The 22,900-nt window shown below is 43.4% G+C and overlaps 1 protein-coding gene across 1 annotated transcript in view; it reads left to right on the top strand.

Annotated features, from left to right (window-relative positions):
* The window catches only part of Tmem163 (transmembrane protein 163), a 196,517-nt gene that overhangs the window by 144,737 nt on the left and 28,880 nt on the right, over positions 1-22,900 (top strand). The window contains exon 5 of the mRNA XM_008832458.2: positions 14,406-14,502. Coding sequence (XP_008830680.1) covers positions 14,406-14,502 — 97 coding nt within the window. The remainder of the gene's footprint in view (positions 1-14,405; positions 14,503-22,900) is intronic.

Genomic DNA, 22,900 nt, shown 5'->3' on the forward strand with positions numbered 1-22,900 from the left:
CTACATAATGGACCAGACTGGCCTTGAACTCACAGAGGTCCACCTGCCTCTGCCTCTGCCTCCCGCATGCTGAGATTAAAGGCGTGTACCACTACATCTGGCTTGAAACCAGCAAGGTTTATCCCACCTCCTAACTCAGCCTCTGTGTACTTACCTCCTGTTCACCCTCAGTGATGGAGAGGGTTCCTGCATTCGGAACTGTGGTGATTTCAGAGGTTCCAAGTAATTGGACACTTGGTCCCCAGTTTGTGGCATTGTTTGTGGAGGGTCATGGAACATTTATGAGATGTGGCCATGTTGGAGGAAGCACATCACTGGGGGGTGGGCTTTGAGAAGTCTTAAGCCTCGTTCCCACTGCCAGTTTTCTCTCTGCTTCCTGGGCCTGCTTAAAGATGTGAGTGCTCTGGTCACCTCTGCTGCCATGCCTCCCTGCCATGATGGACTCTTTAGTCCCTTTGGAACTATAAGCCAAATAAACTCTCCCTTCTATAAGTTACCTTGGTCATGATATTTTACCAGCAACAGAAAAGTAGCTAATACAGAAATCCTTCCAGATTGGTTAGTATATTAGAACAGCATACTTATTTCAAATAGTATTAAATTAAATTAATAGTTGACAGGGTCTCATGTAGACCAGGTTAGCCAGCATGGTCTTGAACTTCTGATCTTCCTGTCTTCACTCCTTAAGTGTTGGAATTAGAGGCCTGTGCCACCATGCCCAGTGTTGTGGTGCTGAGGATTGAACCCAAGGCTTCATGCATGCCAGGCAAGCACTCTACCCAGTCGCATAAGAAGGGGAATGTTTTATGACAAATTACAGTCTCCCTTACTCCCTTCTGTATATCAGAGCTACATTGTGATAGAAACTGCTGATAAAACATATTAGATGGAGGCTCAAAAGAATCAAAGCCTCACTGAGGAAATGTCAAAAAGTGGGTAGAGCACCTTTTTTCTTGGATTTTATGTTTTATAACATTGAGTTGGTCTATTTCAAAAGAAGATGGTCAAAAGACATAGCTCAGTGGTTAAGAACGTTTGCTGCTCTTGCAGAGGACCTGAGTGAGTTCAGTTCTTAGCACTCATGTTGGGCAGCTCATAACTGCCTGTAACTCCAGCTCTGGGGGGGGTCTGATGCCCTCTTCTGGACTCATTGGACACTACATATACAAATCTACACAGTGATGCACATAAATGCATACAATTTAAAAAAAATCTTCAAATGAAGAGTATGTATTTGGTATGTGGATGCTTGTGTGCCAGGGAATTTTATTGTGGGAGAAAATAAATTTGCACATTAGTGACTTTCCAGACATAATGACTTTGATTTATTTTCCTCCCTACCCCTGAGGGAAGGCTGGGTTATTAGATTTAGTTCCAAGAAAGACATCTGTTAGTAAGTTAATGAAAAAGCCTTAAAGTTGTTATTCAGCTGCTTTCTTTTTCTATAGAATACAAATGGTTTTAGTATGTTGATTGAAGAAGGCCTTTGAATTTCTTTGAGATCCCTTTTCTATTGGGAGGGCAGTCATAAGATGTTTTATTTTTCTTTGCCAGCTGCCTAAATCTGAGATTGAGAGTATCCACAGTTGAAGGACTGTTGCTGAGGCAGCTGAGCCATTTGTCTAGTGAACTTTAAGGGGGATGGCTTGAGAGGTGGCAGGTGGTACTCTATCTGTTATGTTTGATTTGAGACTCATATGGTGTATTAGTTACTTTTCTTGTTCCTGTGACAAAACACCTGACAAAATCAACTTAAGGAAGAAAGGGTTTATTCTGGCTCACAGTTTGAAGATATAGCCCATCATGGTGGGGAAGTCATGGCAGCAGGAGCATGAAGCAGCTGGTAACACTGCATCTACAGTCAGGAAGCAGAGAGAGATGAGTGCTGGTGCTCAGCTCACTTCCTTTTTATTCAGTCTAAGACCCGAGCACATTGAATACTGTTGCCCACAGTTAGGGTGGCCCTTTCTACCTCTATTAACCTAATCTAGAAACTTCCCACAGACATGCCTAGAGGGTTATCTTCTAGGTGATTCTAAATCCTGTCATGTTGACAATCAGTATGAACCATCACACATATGGACATGGATTCCCAAGGGGTCTGATGAAGGACTGGACATCTGCTAGGTTGGAAGTGACTTGGGAGGCCACCCAATGTCGCTTTCCTGACTACTTTTCTATGATAATCTTAGACAGCAACCCTGCAGCTCCCACTTGGGTACAAATAACTTTCCTTTATATGGCTTTCTGAAAACTAATTGTAAAAAGTGTGCATACTCTAAATATAACAGAAGTCCCTGATTTTTCAATTAATGCATATCCATTTACAGACCAAAGAATATCAAAGTTGTGAAAATGAAAACTGCCATTCATCTTGCCCTCCTGAGAAAGTGATGAACATTCAGGGGGCTTTTTCCTCTCCCTCTCTTCTGTACATGACCAGGTTTATACACGACAGAACTAAGTACATTCTGTATGTTCTATCCTACCTCCACTGAATTTTCTAGAGTGGTAATTTCTACATCATTAAAATAATACTTTTGTGGTCTAAGAGTTCATTAATGTTGTATCTTTTGGATGCACCTGTATCAGTCTTCCCTTTAACTGAACACTTGTGCAGGGGGCGTGGTGATATGGCTCAGTTGGTAGAGTGTTTGCCGAGCAAGCAGGAAGCCCTGTGTTCAATCCCTAGCCCTGCAAAGACAGGGCTCTAATCCCAGCACCCAGGAGGTGGGGGCAGGAGGATCAGAATCCAGGTTCATCTTCTACTACACAGTGAGTTCCAGACCCTCCTGGGCTACATGAAACTCTGTCTCAAAAAACAAAAACAAGGGGGCTGGAAAGATGGCTTAGTGGTTAAGAGCACTGTCTACTCTTGCAGAGAATCTGGGTTTGATTCCCTGCACCCACATGGCTGCTAACAACCATCTATAACTCCAGTTCTAGGGGATCTGATGCCTTTTTCTGACCTCCCAGGGCATTGCATGACGTGGGTGCACTTATGCACATGCAGGCAATACACTCATACACATAAAATAAAAATAAATAAAAATATTTTTAAAAATAAAGAGAATATTTTTAAAATATTAAATTTTAATTTTGGCTCAGCGGTTAAGAACACTGACTGTTCTTGCAGAAGACCCGGGTTTGAATCCCAGCACCCATATGGCCGCTAACAACTGTCCGTAATTCTAGTTCCAGGGGATCTGACAGCCTCTTCTGTCCTCCGTGGGCATTGCACAACACGGGTGCACTTACCTACATGCAGGCAATACATGCAAATACATAATATAAAAATAAACATAAAATAAAAATAATAAATAAAAAATATTTTAAAAAATGAAGAGAAAAGGTTTGAAACAAAAACACTTTGGGTTCCTCCCTCCCCCATTGCAGCACAGCAGAGAGAGCCTTGCACATTTTTACATCCATTTGATTATATTTTTAAGGAAGAAAAGACCTTGAAATGGAATCTCTGATTAGAGGTATGAGATGTATTACTAAACTTTCACCAGCATTGAGTATTTCACTTACAGAGTTGACAATTTAAGAGGCAAAATGGTGTCAATTAAAACTAAAATGGCTTTTAAAGGGCATGCCAAACTGATTGTTTGGCTAAGCAAGATTTTCTGGAATGCTTACTCAACCAGAGTTTAGTTCACCTAGCTGTACTGTCCTCTTCTTTATAGAACTGTTGTGATGGGACTGGGAAGATGGCTTGGTGCATAAGAGCACTTGCTGGGCAAGCATGAAGACCTGAGTTAGAAATTTTTCACCAGGTCTGGTGGTTAACTGTGTACTGACAGTACAAAACTCTAAAGTGGCTGCTAATGTGCTCTATTTGTGACTAAAAATCCTTGATATGCTTTAAAAAATTGATTGGTTAATAGCAGTTGCCTTGCCAAAGGCAGAAAATGATGCTGTTTATTGAAGGAAAGGAAGCCTGAGAAACCGGGGGAGCAAGGGCCTTTCCGGGTTTTCTCAGAGATGGAGCTAGAGACATCATTAATAGCTTCATAGCTACACATATCTGCACCCAAACATATATACACAGACCAGCATATTTTCACACACATATATGTATAGATGCATATGTGCAGATGGATCTATACATGCATGACCACACATACGTGCACACACACATACATATATACACATATATGCCTATATAATACATATATGAGTGAATATCTACACATATATGCATATACAGACATAGACCAGCGTATACATACATACAGACATATGCACAGATATATACATGTATGCATACATCTATACATGCACACATATACATATATACACATGTACACACATATACATACATGCCTATATCTATGCCTATATCCAAGCATATATACATGCATATATACACACATGCATGTTCATACACATATACATATGTACATATACAAATATATAAATGTCTGTATATCAATAAATATATACAGATATATATGTATGTCTATACATGTGCATATTTATACAAACATTCCTAAACGAAAATGAAATTTGGAGGGCTGTAGTTCAGCAGTACAATGCTTGCCTTGCACATGTGAAGCCCTGGGTTTGATCCCCAGAACTGTAGAGAAAACCCCAGAAGCAAAACAAACAAAACTCCAGAAATTTGGAAATGGCCTGCCCCCTTGTCTGTCATCCTGGTCTTTTCTGTAAAGGGCGATTTTTGGCATGTGACCTTTTAATAATCCTGTGGATAATTCCCTAATTGATTGGCTGGTGATGCTTTTATTACATAGGGTAGCTGCTGTCCAGTGATGGCTCACGGGCTCTGGCCTTGCCTCCTCACCCACCAACATGCTATTCAATCAGCAAAGGTTGTAAATTGCATATCTCTTTCACAGCTTTAAATCTGGAGCTCCCCCCGCCCACCACAGAGCATGTTAATGGTTAATAAAGCCACTGTGTACACATGCATCAGTCTTAAACACAAGACCCTAATTCTGTCATTCAGTTAACTACCTCTGGCTTTAATAGGGCAGATTGAATATGGAGCTGTGATTACCCAGTGCCTCATTAAACAAGCTCCGTGAAGGGTGGAATCGTTCCTCCCCATCTGTCAGAAAGCCAGCAGGCTGGTAATTAGGAAGGGAATGGTTTGCAGGACTGATCTGAGACATGGGGCTTTTTTCTTTGAACATGCATGGGATTCGATCTTTTCCCTCTTGGTTTTAAAAAACAAACAGCAGATTAATTCAGAATCAGTGAGCAGACAAATTAGAGCAAAATGGGGCACTTGGAATGGTGGGTCAAGTTGGAATGAGCCTTAGATGAGCCGTTAGAATAATTATGGGGTAGTAATAAACATCTTTTCCTTTTATTGCACCCCAAATCATTTCCCCATGAGGCTGGCAGTTGGTCCTTACAAGGCTGTTTTTCTTGTTGACAAAACAAAGGCTGCAGGCTGCTGAGTGTCAGATCTGTGACCCCAACACAGGCACTGTGGGCTCTCTATGAGCAGATCCTGGTTCTACGAGCAGATCCTGGTAGCTTCTGGTTGTGAGACTGTGTGTAGGAGTAAATTATCCAATTTATGTACACATGAGGTCTCTGAGTATTAGAATCTTAGTTGCTGTTAGTGCCCAAAGTATTTATTATTATAGCCACTTACCTACTTAGTTTGTTCTCCTTTTAGGAGATTCTCAGGAGCAAATAAAGGGAAGGGGATTCTTTTTGATTGATCAGCTGAGCCTTTGTATGTGTGTCTGTGTGTGTATGTATGTGTGCGTGTGCATGTGTGTATGCAGGTGTGTGTGTATATATATATAAAGAAGTCAGAGGACAACCTTAGATGTCATTCCCCAGGATCTGTCCACCTTGCTTTTTTGAGACAGGGTCTCTCATTGGTTGGATGCTCACCTATTAGGCAGGTTTGGCTGGCCAGTGAGCCCCAGGATCTATCTACGTGTCTCCATCTCCCCAGTGCTGGGATTATGAGCACATGCCACCACATCTGGCTTTTTTTACATGGGTTCTGGGGATTAAACTCAGGTCCTCATGCTTGAAAAGCAAGCATTCTATGGTCTGAGCCATCTCCCCAGCCCATCGCTTTCTTTTAAACACCGTGTCAGGCCTGAACTGAGAACCTCCTCATGAGAATTCTCTCCTCACAGTCAAACAACTGGCTCCATTACATAGATGATAGAACTGTGGTCGAGAGGAGTTCCATAGCTTTCCTGAGGTCATGGTCACTGGAAAATACTGGTCCTGAGATATTGGTCTCTGCTTCTAAGGCCTATGCTCTGGGTGCCTCCCTTATACCTCTTTTGTAGCAAGAAAGAAGCTCACTGGAGTCGGGCTGCTGCCGTTAGAAAATAAAGCAGTTATGGACTTCAGGAAGTGATCGTGTGTGGAGTCCTTAGATCCACATCTTTTTTTAAAATTTTTTTTTAACTTTTAAAAAAACTTTATTGAGATCAAGTGTAGATCCACACCTTTAGTTAACGCTTCTACAAATGAATCCTCTTTGGAACATTGATTCTGTGTTTGGAGAATGTGTAACCGTATGAAATACATAGTAGCACAGAAAAACACAAGAGCTAGTTTATTTAGTTTATCAGATATGAGTGACCACAGTCTAGGAACACAGATTCAGTCACCCCAAATACCATATTCCAATGTGGTAACAGTTTCCTGAAGTTTTTATAGTAATGGAACAAAGAAAATCATAATTCAAGACACTTTAAACACATTGGTGGAAATACCAGGTAGGCGGGTTACAACAAAACTGGCAAATCTCTGCTGTGGGTCTCCGGCTGTCTGATGCCATTCTTAGCCTTTTGGGTCGGTGGAAGCTAGAGGTCTCTTAACACTCCTCAGAGGTTTCCCTGATAGCCACAGCATTTTTGGTTAGACACAGCAGTAGCCAATGAGTAGTTATTGAAGGGGTTAAAGATAGCCTGAGGTAATTTAGCTGTAGATATGCTACCTTCTGACTCTATACTCACAGGAGTTCTAATCAGTCAATCAGCCTTGTAGAATCTTAATACAGGTGAGGCGTTTTCCTGAAAACCAGTTCACAGGAGTGACAAGCTGTTGTTATCATGGTCTCTTTTTCCCTTGTTTGCTTAAAGTGGTAGCATGTAGATTTGGGTAAATAATAAAATTGTCTTCCTCCATCCCTGCCCTTTGGCCTTTATGTTAGCTATGGAAGCTCAGTTTGCAGATACACACCTTGAGGGTGGACAGCCACTTTTGTGCTTTAAAGCTTGGCCCTCTCTTTTCCTGCCTTTCTGATTGAGTGGATTCAGATGGTAGAGCATGTAAGTCCTGGGGAGGCTCAGTGGGTAAGAGTGCTTGCTGTGAAAGCAAGAAGACTTGACTTCAAATCTCCAGCATTCATATAAAAGCCAAGTGTGGCTGTGAGCACCTGTGTGGAGCCCAGGGATCTATGTTGGGTGACTTCTTTTTATTTGCTCTTTATCTTATTTAAGACTTGTTTTATTTTTAATTATGTGTATGTGTGTCTATGTAGGGGTATGTGCACATGAGTGCAGGTGCTCACAGATGCCAGAGGATGGTGTAGGAGTCCCTGGAGCTGAAATCATAGACAATTATGATCTGGTACCCAAACTTGGGGCCTTTGCAAGAGCAGTATGTACCCTTAACTGCTGAGCCATCTTTCTAGCCTCCATCTTATTTTTTGAGACAGGCTCTCTCACTAAACCTGGAGCTCACCAATTAGGCTAGGCTGGCTGACCAGTGAGCCCTAGGGATCCTCCAGTCTCTGCCTCCCCAGTGCTGGGGTCACCGGTATATGCTGCTGCACCTGGCTTTTATGTGGGCACTAGGGATTCACACTAGGGATTGAACTCAAGTCCTCATGCGTTTGCAGTAGGCACTTTACTGATTGAGCCATCTCCCTGGCCCCCAGAACTGTATTTTAAAGGTAAGCCCTAGCATTTTTGTGACTCTAATAGTGGATTTCAGTGTAACTTAAAATACTAGCATTTTCAGGAAGTAGTCCCCTTGAGGTGGCGGCTTTAGTATTATTAATGTGCTTTTTCCCCAAGTTACAATGTAGTGAGACTCCAGTGTATTGATATTCTTCAAATAACTTAAAATAATTCTGTTTAAATAACAGCTTCCCATGGAGGCTGGGGGACAGCTCAGTTGGTAAAGTACTTGCCAATACCTCAGTCCAATACCAAGAACCCAGATAAAATGCCTGGGATGGTATTGAGTGCTTATAATCCCAGTGCTGGGGAGACAGAGACATTTGAATCCCTGGAGATTGCTAGCCAGCCAGCCTAGCCTACTTGTTGATCTACAGGCCAGTGAGACACCCTGCCTCAAAAAACATGATCAATGGCACCTGAGAAACATCCAAGGCTGTTGTCTGGCAGCCCCATGCATACATGCACATGTACAGCTACATATATGTGAACACACATAAAGAAAACCATCTTCCCAAGTCAAGGAATGAGTACCCTTTCTTCTTCAATGTTCTTTGTATCATTTTTTTTCCTCTCATACTGGAAAATGTCAGCCCTTCTTCAAAAGAGTAGAGAGTGTGTAGGTCACAGAGAAGTTGCAGAAATAAACAAGAGCTGGCCAAAAGTCTGGTGTGAAAGCTCCCTGGTAAGCAGTAGGTGGAACCTACAGTCTGTGGACAGTTCACTGGGAAACTCTTATTTTTCCCTACCTTGCCAGTGAGTAAATAATACCTACCATTCAGTTCTTGCATTCAGTTATACAAACAAATCTGTACCTCAAACCTGTTGACTTAAAATAAAAATCGTTAATGAGCCAGAAATCCTATTGCCACATCCAGATTAGAATTCCAGTTTCAGGATCTTTGTGACTGAGTCAAAGTTGCTCATTTTTAGCAGGAGGAAGCCAAAGGGTAGATATATTTTTCTATGCATCTGCATGTTAATGACATGGATAGAACACAGGACTCCTGATCCTTGCTCCTAACTCACTGTTTTCAGCAACAGCTCAGCTCATGTTAGAAAAATTTGTACAAAGTCTGCATGCAAGAATTGTGCGTTCGTTTAGGGTCTGGAGTGATGGCTGAGTCTGTAAAGCATTTACCTTGCAAGCACAACAAGCTGAGTTCCATCCCCAGAACACATGTAAAAAAGCCAGGCATGGGATTACATGCATGTAATCCCAGTGCTGGGGAGGCAGAGGCAGGTAGTTCCTTGGGGCTTGCTGGCCAGCCAGCCTAGCCTACTTGGTGAGTTCTAGGCCAGTGAGAGAACCTATATCAGGTAGGCAGGGCCTGAGGAATGACACTCAAGATTGTCCCCTGGCCTTCACATGCATACACATGCATATGCACATGCACCCACCCACACCTACACCCCCCCCACATGGATGTGTAGCGCATTGTGTTGGTTTAGATTGACAGACATCCACATAAAGAATATCCCATTTGTGATCCTCACATTTGCACTTGAGGCCCACTCAGCCACTAACTGGCTTTCTCAACCTTGGCAGGTCACAGACTTCTCCCAGCCCTTTCTTATTTCTTGGATTCACACTAAAGCTCTTCTCTCAACTTGTTGGATAGGGAGAAAACTTATGTTCCTCATGGCAATATGGATGGAAATCACCCATTTTCTGTATCTGAGTGCCACAGAGTGTTTGCCCCAGGGCATTTGTTCCCATAGGACTTGACTCTAAGACAGCTTACAGGCTTGGATAGATTTTACCAGAAGTCCTGAGATGACAGAAATAAATAAGTAATGTTATCTTGAGTGCCATTTTTATTAGACTTGAGCATCTATAGATTTTGTCATCTTTGGGAGTAGTTTCTAAAATATCCCCTGCGGATACTGAGGGGCAACTATGTATTACCCCAGACATAGTGCTATAGACCATCAATACCACACAGTACACCCCTGAGCCTCTTCCCTGTCCAGGGCACATAATGGATGCTCCTGAAACTGGATTCATTCACACTGTCAAGGAGGAAACTTGAGAGCTGGGGAGATGACTCAGGAGGTAAAGTGCTTCCTAGGAAAGCATTAGAAGTTCAATCCCCTAGAACCCATATAAAATAACAACAACAAAAATTGGTGTGTCAGCACATATGTGTAATCCCAGTGCTGGGGAGGAAGAGACAAGTAGATCTTGGGGGTCTGATGGCCAGCCAGCCTGGCAGAATCAGCAAGCTCCAGGATCCTTAGTAAGAGACCCTATCTCAAAAAATAAGGTGGCGGGTAATTGGGAAACACACCCAACATTTATCTCTGGTCTCTACATTACATATAAGCTCATATATGTGCACATGTATACAAACATGTATACAAACGTTTTTTGGAAAATTTGAAACATGCAATTTTTCATGTGTTGGTTGGCATGTATGATGAGCCAAGGTTGGTGATGGGAATCTTTCACTTCATTCATTGAGGCAGGGTCTTTCAATTAAACCCAGAGCTCAGCCACCTGAGCTTGTTAACAGCTTGCTCAGGAGATCCCTCGTCTCTGCCTTCCAAGGCTGGAATTTCAGGTGGACTGCCACACCCACCCAGCATGTACCTGGGTTCTGAGGATCCAAACTCTGGTCTTCACACTTGTGTAGCAAGTGCTGAACCACTGAGTCTCCTCTGCTCTCCATCTTATTGTTTGAGACAGGGTTTCTCACTGAACCTTGAGCTCATTGATTCAGCTGGGGTGGCTGGCCAGTGAAGCCCCAGGGGTTTGCCTGTCTTTCTCTGCCTTCCCAGTGCAGGAATAACAAGTATGCACCACCATGGCTGGCTTTTTTTTTTTTTTTTCCTTTACTTGGGTTCTGGGGCTCACACTCTGGTCCTCATGCTTGCAAGGCAAGCACTTCCTGACAGAGCCATCTCCCCAGCCCCTGCACTTGAGTTCTTAGTCTAGGTCCTGGGCAGAAGCAATAGCTCCCCTCTGAAGAGCAGCAGGCAGTGACAAGGCCAACCCAGTCACACACACTCTGGCTTCAGCTCAAGTGCAGTGGGGTAACATTGCTACTCACATCCAGTGGGGAGCACAAGCGAGGCACATGGCCCTGTGGGAAAGTGGGTCTCTGATGGACTTCCTCCACTCACAGGTTCTGCAAATGACCTTGCAAATGACGTGAGTAGCTGAGAGCAAGTGAGTGTGCTTGACAGTGCAATCCCACAGGCCCACTAGGAGCTGGCCTCTTGGTTGCTTCTGGTGTCAGTCTGCCCACTTTTCTCTACCATAGACCTTTTCTAAGCATGGCCTGAGTAGACCATCTCTAGGCACAAAGGCTTGGCTGAGCTAGTTCATGGTAAGCACAGTCATGGGCCTCTGCATTATGGTGGTGGGTGTTACAGTCTGATCTCTCCTTTCTCTCACAGGTTGTGCTACAACGCTGCCCTCTCCTTCCCCCACAGGGAAGCCACATCTAATATCCCCCCTCCTCCCTCCTGCCCTTTCCTCTCAGGAGCCTGTGACTCACCTTTAGGCAGCAGAATACTCTGGAAGGATGTTGCATCACTCCCAAGGCCTTGAAGCTTCTGCCTGGTTCTAATGGAGCACTCAGTCTGGGGGAATCAGCCAGTGTGTGGGAAGCCGGATTTCCCTTGGGATATTGGTTAAGCACTCTGATTGACAGTGTCTCCCTAGCCCCCATCCTCAGCTTGGCCCTCCAGCCATATCTATTGTGGGATGAATCATCTCAGTTTTCAGTCTTTGCTGTCATTCATTTGGGGCTTAAAGTCTATAGAAAGAGAGCCAGAATGTATCTCAGTTGGTAGAATACTTGTCTAGCATGCATGAGCCCTGGGTTCTATGCCTAGCTTCATATAAACTGGGCATGGTGGTACATACCTGTTATCCCAGCACTTGGGAGGTAGAGCCAGGAAGATCAGAAGTTCAAGGTCATCCTCTGCTACATAGTTCAAGAGCCCAGGTCCAGCTGGGGCTACATGAGACCCTGTCTCAAAATAAAATTTAAACATGAATAAATAAAAATAAATCTCTACTTGGATGTCTGAGAGAAATCTCTAACATTTCCAAAACTGAGCTCTTGATCCTTCCCCTTAACACTCTTCCTGTGGTCTCTGTCTCAGAGAAAAAGAACTCTATCCTTCCCTTGTCTTGGGTCTGAAGCCATGTGTGTATAGGTACACATGTATGTGCGCACACTTGTGCATGTGTGGTGTGTGTGTGTGTGTGTGTGTGTGTGTGTGTAGGTCAGGGGTCGACATCCAGTGTCATCTTTCATTATCTCCTCCTTAGTTTTTGTGACAGGGTCTCTCACTGAACCTGGAGCTCACTTATTTAGCGAGGCCATCTGGCCAGTGATTCCCCAACCTTCTCAGTAATGGAATTGCAGACTCACACCACCACTATGATTGGATATGAGTGCTGAGGATGGAATTCAGGTCCTTGTGGTTTCAGGGCAAGCACTTTACCCACTGAACCCTCTCCCCAGTCTTCAGACTGAACTCCCTTTGCTTTGTTTCTGAGTCAGCTCAGCTCTCCTCTCTGAAGGACCCTGTGTGATTCAAATGCTTCCATCCCCTACTTGAAGAAAGGGACTATGACTTATTTGTCATCACACCCCTAGCACTTAGCAGGGTTCTTGGCACAGACCCTCAGTAAATAAATACTTCTCAACCTTGGCCTGGTGCTAGGGTGGATCAGCACGCACAACCAGGTGAGGGTGTTGGGAGAGGCAGGCCACTGTTGATTCAGCTAAGCTGGCTGACCAATGAGCTCTAGGGATCTGTCTCCCAGCAGTGGGCTTCAAACATATCACCACATCAGCTTTTTTTGTGACTGCTGGGGATCCAAACTCAGGTCCTTATGCTTTCGCACCAGATACTTTACCGACTGAGCCATCTCTTTCCAGCCCTTCAGATTCTATTTCTAGGTGGACTTCAAACTGTTTGTATGACCTTGAGTCAAGCCTCCTAACCCTGGGCTTGCTGACTTTGTCTATTTGTGTTAATAAACCATTCTGCTTTCCCCTCCCCATTCATAAACTAGCAGAAAACAAACACCTGAGTCTAAGGACTCCCTCCAGGGGATTTCGAGCTGATGTGCAGAACTCTGTGTGCCTGAGGAGAAAGCTTCTATGTAAATGCAATATATTATTAATAAAATGTTTAAAAATAGCACCACAGCCTGAGATATTCAGAATGTCTTTGGACTGTGGGAGCAGGGCTCTGACACACAAGCCTTAACACTCTTTGTGTGTGTGGGGGAGGGGTAGTTATGGTTTTCAAGTGTGTAACACATTGAAAAGAAGAAAATGAGTTTTTTGGACAATTGTGAGCCATAGATACACTGGTAGAGAAAGCATGACTACAGTTCTGAAAAACTCAAGTATAACAAACCAGATGATGAAATTCTTTTGATTATTTTTCATTACACTTTAGAGTTTCTTTATAATGTGGGCCCTTGGCTGAAGGGTTAAGAGTCTTATTCTCGCCCCAGACTCGTTTGTACACAGGTGGTGCTGCCTTAGACTTCATGGAGGGAAACTTCCCGATGAGTTAAGTAGGTGGTTAGTGACTTGTTAACTAGTTGATTATGTGCACTTGACATATACATACAGGGAACCTGCTACATGTTACCATAGACTCTGAAAAGACATGGGTTATGACTTAAGGGATTTTTGTCAGTGTGTGCATGTGTGCATATGTACTTGCGGGTATACTTGTCTGTATGAGAGGCCAGAAGTCAATGTTAAGAATCTTCTGTCACTATTTTTTGAGACAGAATTTCTCACTGAACCCAGAACTCAACCAATTGAGCTACACTAGCTTGCCAGAAAGCCCTGGGGATCTACACCTGATGACATACCAAAGAAATGATTCCACCCAAGTCCAGCTTAGTGAACAATGAGTTTATCAGGTTACTTACAGGAGCACAGGAGCAGAGAAACAAAGGCAGCTGCGTTACTGGAAAGCCCATGGGTGACAACTCACAAAAGATGTATCCTTGGAGCTCCCTGTACAACTTGCAGGCAACTCCACTGAAGAGTGTTACCTCTTCCCAGCACTTCTTTCTGTTTATATGACCTTGGGAAGTAGGGGAGGGGTCTTCTAGTTTTATAAGTTTCACAGGCTTCCTGATACTTGTGAGTTTTGTTACTTCCTGAACCTTATGTTTCTGTTACTTCTTATAGCCTTTTTATTTTAAAAAATATTTTACTGATTATTTTTATTTTCTATGTATGAGTGTTTTGCCTGCATGTAAGTGCACCAAGTACATGCAATACCCACAGAAGAAGGCATCAGATCCTGTGAAACTGGAGTTATGGATGGTTGTTAGCTGGGAACCAAATCCTGGTCCTCTATAAGAGCAGCCAGTGCTCTTAACCGCTGAGCAATCTCTCCAGCTCCTACTTCCTGAATCTTAATGAGCCTCCCTCCAGGAAGGAATGCTTCAGTTTGGAGGAAATGGCTACATAACTCTTGATCTTCTGTTTCTTACAGAGCCTGTGTAATCTTGGGGGTGATATTCCTTCTGTCATCTGTATGCATAGTGGTCAAAGCCATCCATGACCTTTCAACGAAGCTGCTTCCGGAAGTGGTAAGGCCCTTCTACTTTCTTGACAGTCTTCTCTTCAATTCCCACCCTGATTCACAGTATGTGTCTGCTGGTGCCTGGGTGTAGGGAGGGGTGGATATTGAGCATGAGGAGAGAGACCATATAACATTTTCACAAATGACTTGTCAGAGTGATCCAGATGAGGAGACCCCACACATGTGAAGTGGTACCCGGCTGTGTGTCCTGCTCTTGAGGCTCTTTGACTAGTTTTAAAGCAAGATGGCATTGTCTGTATAAAGAAATAGGATTGTTTAGTGCAGCTGTGATCCAGTCTGTTCTGGATCCATCCAATGATTGCTGTAATAAGAATTATTTATTTTTCCTTTGCACGTCAATTCAGTAAGTAAATCTATTTACATTAGATTTTCTAGCACAACTGACATTTGGATATAGAAACCTGAGAACATGATCTATTATTGAAATGTCTCACTGTTTTGTCCTCTGGGCAAGAGTCATTACTTAAACTCCTGTCCATATGTTTTTGTAGCCTCCTGTTGGCAATCTTTATAGAAGGCAACTGGTTTGGTTATGAGGTGATAAAGATGCTGCCATGAAAATAATCGTCTACATACACGTTCATGGCAATGTGAATGCAAAACAGACTTATAGGATATGATTCTATTTTTGCTTGGCTGCAACACACCATCTAAATAAGGCAAGATGATTGGACTGTTTTCACTTTTGGAAGGATGTACATATTAATCCTTTGGGGATGATCTATTGTATATGTGTTTCTCTGTGTTTGTGTGTGCATATGTGTTTATAGTGATGATAAAAATGTAAAGGAACAATCTACTGCATTTAGTAGAGACATTAAAATGGCTGCCTAAGTTGTTTCTTTGCTCCCTTCTAAGCCTTTTCTTGCATAATGCATCAGCACCTTAACAGTTATTTATTACCATAGTTGGCCTGAAACTGAGCCTCTGATATCTCAGTGACAGGAAGGAAAGATGGGTAGCAGAACAGGAAGGTATCTACTTAGGGTAGTCATTTTCAATAGCACTTAGCTTATGACAATATTACTGTTTCCTGTACCCTTGGACTCTTCCTCTCCTAATTACCAAGTTCTTTCCACATGATCTGCCCAACTGCTGTAGGTCTTAGACTCTACCTTTTCCCCCATCAAACTTGCTGTCACATATCCCATTCTGCTAGAATCTGAATCTGCTTAATATAGAAGGCACCGAGTGTGATTATGCATGTTACACGTCAGCCAGGTTAACACCCTGCATTTTTCAGAGGATACAAATACACCCGAATGTCAAGAAATATTACCAGATCGGAATTTTTAGCACTACACCAGTAGACACATTCATTTATTTAGGTGTTAAAGATTAATTTCCAGTAGGCATAACTTGACAAAGGATGAATGACTTTGTTGACAGGCTCCTGTAGAAACCCCTTGTTTTTCTCTTGGGAGCTGAACTGCTTTGGGTGGGAATGGTCGCTAGTTCTCCCATGCCGTAGATCCTCTAGGTGAAGAAGCTCGGCAACTTCAACTCCTCCTCATGATATAAATGTCTAATGTTCTGCCCCATGTGGGGTTCAGAGTGTGAAAGGCTACATGATTGCATCCAAGGTGGGCTCTATCATTGGGGAATCCATGGCCACTGCAGTCTTTGGCCAGTTCTGGAGTGTGATTAAAAAAGTTACACACTCACACCCGTTTGTGGACATCTTATATATGGTTGATTTTCTTTTTAAGCTTTCAGCATCATGAAAGGTTAACAAGAGCAAAGGGGCAGGGAGGTTCCTGTTGCCTGAGCAGTACACAGGGCCAGGTAATGCTACCAGGACATGACTCTACAATTTTTTTGATGCATCTGTGTGCATGTATGTATGGATGTGCATGCATATAAGGTATGCATGTGTGTAGAGCCAGGGGACAATCGTTAGGAACACCATCCCTCTCCTTTGATTCAGGGTCTGTCATTGGCCTGGAGCTCTCTTATTTATCTAGATTGACTGCTCACTGAGCCCCAGGGAGCCATCTGTCTCTGCCATCCCAGAATTGAGATGAAAAGTATGCCACCATGCCTAACTTTTTATGCAAGTTCCAGAGATTCAACTCAGGTCCTTAAGCTGGCAAGGGAAGCACTCTACCAACTGAGCTATCTTCTGAGCCCACTTTCTTTTATTTCTAATTAGCGTACAGAGTAACAAGTTTTCACATGGTATTTTCATACATACGCCCCCGACTCCCTGTACCTGCAACCCTATTTGTACCCTTCCACCCCCAGTGTTCCCCCTTCCACTTTCATATCACATGTATTCATGTATTCTCTCCCACCATCTCCCTTAAAACCTCTTTTTCTCTTTCTCATGGGCCCTTTCCGGTTTCCTGACTGCTCCCCACACTCAATTCTACATAAACACACATATGTAAAAAGTAGAAGCTAGGATCGGCTTATGAGAGGGAATGCAGTATTTATCTTGCTGAACCTGGGTTACATCACTGAATGTATGTTCCAGTTCCATCCATTTTCTTGCAGATTTCATTTCTTTAATGATCGAATAAAATTCCATGTGTATATGGACCACATTGTCATCATCCATTTATCTCTTGATGGACTTGTAGGTCAGTTCCATTTCCTTGCTATTGGGAGTAGAACAGCAATTAACATGGATGTACAAGTATCTCTGTAGTAGGATATGAAGTCCTTTGGCCATATACCACAGATTTTTTTCAATCAAGCGTTCTGGTTACTTTGCTCTGCACAAAGGAAGTATCTAAAATCCAGCTGACTATAGGCAGGCTCTCAATCTCTGGTCTGCTGTGACTCAGAATGAGTGTTCAAACATAATGCTTCATATAAATTAGATTTGTAAACTCAAATGCCCACAGAAGTCAGGCCTGGGGAAGAAGAATTTGGCAGGTTTGTGGCACCAAAGAACATGTACCCAGTTACAAGATCCAGCCTCCTTGAGAGTTTTTGTGCCAGAGGAAAGAGTGGAAACCTTCATTTAACACCAGATTGACTGGGTTGGGGAGACACGCAGTGGTTAAAGGACCTGACTTCCACCCCCAGCCAGGACCCAGGTGAAAAGATGGATGTAGTAGTGCATACCTGTAATCCCAGCATTGCAGGGAGGAGACAGGAAGATCCCTGGGCTTGCTGGTCAACCATTTTGGCTGAGTCAGGGAGCTCCAGGTTCAGTGAGAGACCCTGTCTCAAAAAGTAAGGTGGAGAGTGATTGAGGAAGACATCCTTCCAGAATCTCTCACTGAACCTGGAGCTCACTGTTTTTCATCTAGGTTGGCAGCTAACAAGTCCCAGGGATCCACATACCTCAGGCCCCCGAGGTACTGAGATCACAGGTTACGGCTAATTTTTTATGTGGATGCTAGGATCTGAACTTAGGTCCCCATACTTGTACAGCAAGTACTCTTACCCATCAAGCCATCTCCCCAGCTCATAATGGGTAAGTTTTCAACAAGAAATCTGAATTACTGGGAGAGAGCCAATTGTAAAATTGGCTCTGAACCTCCAGGGTGTCACCAGTCTTTGGGGGTTTAGTTAGAAGTGGAACTGGACCAGCCTGGTTCTTGGGGGAGCACTGAAACAGGACTCTGGGGTTTTTGCTACAAGAGTGAGGGGCATAAAGTTGCTCCCCCATACCGTATAGCCAGTTGCTTTGGTTAATGAGATAAATTTCAGAAGATTCTTCTCTGAAACCCAGCATGCACCTAGGTTCTGAAAGCCAAGTAGGAGTGTGCTGTGCTGTGATATGAAGTCAGTGCTTGCTTTGTTTATTTATTGTTAGGTTGCTATTTATTTATTTACAACATGAGAGAAAGTAATTTCTGGGGCTGTAAATATGGTTCAGCTGGTAGAGTGCTGACCTAGCATCAAGCCCTGGGTTCCACCCCCAGCATCGTATAAACTAGGCATGATGGTATGTGTCTGTAATCTCAGTAATCAGGAGGTGGAGGCAGGAGGATTAAAAATTCAAGGTGGTCCTCAGTTACATTGTGAGTTTGAGGCCATCCTGGGATACTGAGACCCTGTCTGAAAAACAAACAAACGAATGAATGAATGAATACATAAATAGGCAAAAATAAATAAATAAAAAGAAAGAAAACAACTTCTAAACAAAAAAGAGCAAGTTCCAGAAATCTGTGATTCTTCCCACCCTCTGACCACCTTACCCACTGCATCTTATTTTAGCTTTTCGTTGGCAAGTAAAAGGTATGTGTGCTCATGGTATGTGTCTGCTGTTGAATGGCTGATGTGGATTGACTTACTCTCTTATTTCCCTTTTCTTCTTTTTTTTTTTTTTTGGTCATGGGTTGCTTTCAAAGGGGGCATCTGCACTTCCTGTTTTTGGCCCCCACCGCACCTGCTGTGGTAAGGATGGGCAGGTGATGTGCTTGTTTTGCTGGGACATGTGGGGCTCTAGAGGCTAAAGCTGTCTTCCTGATGTGGTCAGCTGGCCTGTGGAAAGCCCAAGTTTGAACTCATGTCTCTTCTACGGGGCTGCCTGAACTCCTGGCTCTATAGACCTGGGTGTCTTTGCTGAACATTGGCTTTTAGGTGTTGGCTTTGGGGAATGTCTCCTTTTCCTCCCCTTCCACTTCTTCTCCTCCTCCTCCTCCCCCTCCTCCCCCTCCCCCTTCTCCTCCTCTTCCCTTTCCCCTGGCCTTCTTCCTCCTCATTTCTCCTCTCCCTCCTGACTACAACACATGTATCATGTTACATATGTATGACATGCTCCCACACAATAAATAAATAAAATTTAATTTAAAACATTTTATTTTTATTTTGTGTATATGAGGGTATTGCCTGCATATATGTAAGTGCACCTGTGTCATGAAATGCCCATGGAGGCCAGAAGAAGGTGTCAGATCCCTTGGAACTTGTGTTATGGACAGTTGTTAGCCACCATGTGTATGCTTGGATTTGAACCCAGGACTTCTGCAAAAGCAGTAAATACTCTTAACCGCTGAGCCATCTCTCCAGCCCCATAAAATGTGATTTAAAACTGTCAGTTCATCCCTCTTCTTCTTGGCAGCCTGTCACTTCCTGCTCCTGTTCTGACTTCAGTTCCCGCCTCCCTGATTTAATCATGCTGCCATAGTCTAACTGGAGATGCCCCTGCCTTTGAGTTCCTTTGTTACCCCATGTTCAAACCCTAGCTCCTCCCCTGTCTGCCCCCGCCAGTGTATTCACTGTAACATCCCTTTAGGGATAAGTATTTGACAGAGGAAATGGGAGAACGGTTGTCTGTGGAGGAAATACTACTGATTCAGGGCTAAGCAAGGATTTTCTGGGCATTGCTACCCACCCAGGCAGTGAGTCTGCTGTGGCCTTCTGAAACAAGCATGTTTCTAAAAGTTTTGTCTGTACCCAGTGAGCTCAATGAAGCTTAAAGCATTGGGGTTAAGGGTGCAAGCCAAGAACCCAACTGTGAACTGAAGTTCTCAGAAAGAAAAATACTTTTAAAAGCCTTGTTTATGATAAGATTCTACAAAACTGGTCGACTGATTATGTGATTGTGGGGAGTTGGAATGTTACAAGTCTGAGGCCAAATTATCTTAGACTTCCTTAATAGCCATCCATTGCCCACCTCTGTGTCTGTCATGTGAAACTTTGGGGATGTAGTGACTTACAGGCTGCTAGCTCCCATCAGCTCAAAACCTAAGAATATCATCACATAGCATATGAGGCCTATAACAGATCCCTCCGCTTTGCTGTGCCCCACCTACCTGAGATTTCCATTGATGTACTTGAAAAATACTTGAATTATGAATTCCTTTGTTTCGTTACTATAAAAACTTCATGAGGACAAGCAAGATGGCTCAGCAGGTAAAGGCACTTGCTGTGCAAGTCTGGGGACCTCAGTTCAATCCCAAGAGTTCACTAAAGGTTGAAGGAGTGGATTTACTCCACAAAGTTGTCCTCTGAACTCCACATGTGCACTATGACAGATGTCCCCTCCCCCCATCACACACAATAACAATAATAAATTTAAAAATTTTTATGAAACTGTTACCACATTGGAGCATGGTATTTGGAGTAACTTGAATCTGTGTTCCTGGGCCATGGTCACTCATATTTGGCTCCAGAATAAACTATCTCTTATTTCCTTTGAGATGAGGGCTCAGGTTTTTTGCATTAACACAACCCTGCCTCTTTCTCACTGGGCGAACTTAGGGCAGGTTGTTTAATATTTTTCTGCCTCAGTTTTTTGTTTTATAAAATGCAAATACTAATGGTATCTTGATAAAATTAAATATAAGGTGTAAGGGCTTTGCTTAGCACAGAACATGGAAGAGTGGATATTGCTGGGCTAGAGAAGAGGCTTCTGAGGACGACTGTCACCCTTTTGATGTCTTCAGTATGGGAAATCAGACTGTATTGAACTGTCCAGGAAATGCCTTCAAAGACGCTTTCAGCTCAGGCTGGATAATGCTATAGGCTGTTTCCTGTGGAGCAGCTTGTGATTCCCGAATCCTCCATCAGCTACAGATTCATCTTCCAGTGTTATGTGCTGTCCAGCATAACTCTAAATTTAACTTGGGCGTTGAACTGACTAACACTTAAAAAGCAGGGCTCATTTGTAAAGTGTTTGCCTTATAGGCATGAAGGCCTGAGTTTGAGCCCCAGGACCCACATAAAAAGAAGGCAGATGTGGTGGCAGTAGATGGTAATTCCTTCCAGTGATAGGAGGTGGAGACAGGATAGGTACAACCTTAGGGCTTGTTGGCCAGCCAGCCTAGCCTACGAAAAAAAAGGTGAATTGTGGAACTGGAGAGATAGAGATAGTGATAAGAGGGTTTGTTCTACAATCACGAGAACTTGAATTAGGAGCCCAGAACCCACATAACAAGCCATGCAACTCCATAAATGCTTATATCCCCAGTTCCATGGTGGGTGGAGACAGGAGACAGGAGGATCACTGAGGCTTACTGGCCTTCAGCCTAGCCAAGCAAATGTGAGCCCTAGGTTCAGTGAGAGACTCTGCCTCAGAAGAATAGGTGGAGAGTGATAGAGGCGGACACTTGATACTCTCTTCTGGTCTCTGCATGGGAGCACAGGACTGTACACTTGCACACATGCATACACATATGCTCACACACATAAGTATACTATATACATGTATACACACATGTATCCTTTCAAAAAATGGTAGCTGGTTTCTGAGGAATGACACTTGAGGTTGACTTCTGATGTCCACATGCTTGCATGAGCACATGTATGCACATTCACACACACATACACACACTATATTGATCAAAGTGTATTCTTGAAATATGGAGGCTATGCTTAGCCACAAATGACCTCCCTTTGCTAGGTCAGCTGGGAATCCTGCTGAGGTCCCCAGGAGATAAAGAGTTGCTATGAAGGCAGGTTTAGGTTCCTGAGTGTGACCCAGACACTTCGCTCTAAGGATGTTGACAGCACTGTTTATTTAGCTCTACCATAAATAGGAAATATAAGAAGAGAACATGTGTGATTAGGCAGGGAAGCTAAACAGTAGGCTAAATATACCAGCTGTCTCTGAAGGTAGGCAGAGGAGCTGTGGCTGAAACGCAGATGACTTTACGAGATTGCCACACACCCATGAGGAGCCCTCGGTGGCTCAGGCTCCAGAATTTTAAAACTTTCAAGCCTCTGAAAGTGTGGGCAGATTGTCATCTTGTCTCTTATATACACTGGGAGTTGACTGTCAGTTCCGGTTTCCTAGGAAATGATTGTACAAGAATCTCTGATTGGTTCCCTTCCTGGCTCTGGAAATCTTGGATTTTAATGGATTTATGATATACCTGTGAGTGGTCTGCCACGTTGCTTATTGTGTCTCTTATAATAGATGTCTTTGCGCTTTCTTCCTTAAAAAATAGTGCTTTTTAGCTTGACATCTCATTAGACCTTGGCAATGTTTCTGAAGTAGATGGAGGTGCTAGACCTGCTGCTATCTTATAACAAAGATACAACCTCAGATAATGGGAGAAAGCTTCTCTAGACCACATTATGCAGTATCAGACACACAGAGGGTGGAGCCAGTTTTGCTGACTGATCAAGGGCTCTTTCTGCTCCATGACTTGCCTCCTGAAATACCACAGGATCCAAGGATTGGAAAGCCAGTCTCCATGAAAATCTTCTATAACTGGTTCTGTTTCCTAATGGAGGAAACATGGTCTGGAGACCCAGTCACAGAAGGTTCTGAATCAATTCCAAGTCTAGGAGTTTCGCCCACTTTACTGAATGGTGTAACCCCTATTCATAGTAGTTTTGTAGATGTTGAATTGATTGGTATCATGAAGACTCATCTCATGGGGCTGCTGGTTAAGGTGAGAGAAATGGAGGAGTGAGGAAGAGAAGGAGGGAGATGTGCTCATTCCTCACCAGCACCCCCCCCCAATCCCAATCCTACTCAA

The sequence above is a fragment of the Nannospalax galili genome, unplaced genomic scaffold (genome assembly GCF_000622305.1).
Source record: "Nannospalax galili isolate Female #2095 unplaced genomic scaffold, S.galili_v1.0 scaffold995, whole genome shotgun sequence".
Lineage (NCBI taxonomy): Eukaryota > Metazoa > Chordata > Mammalia > Rodentia > Spalacidae > Nannospalax > Nannospalax galili.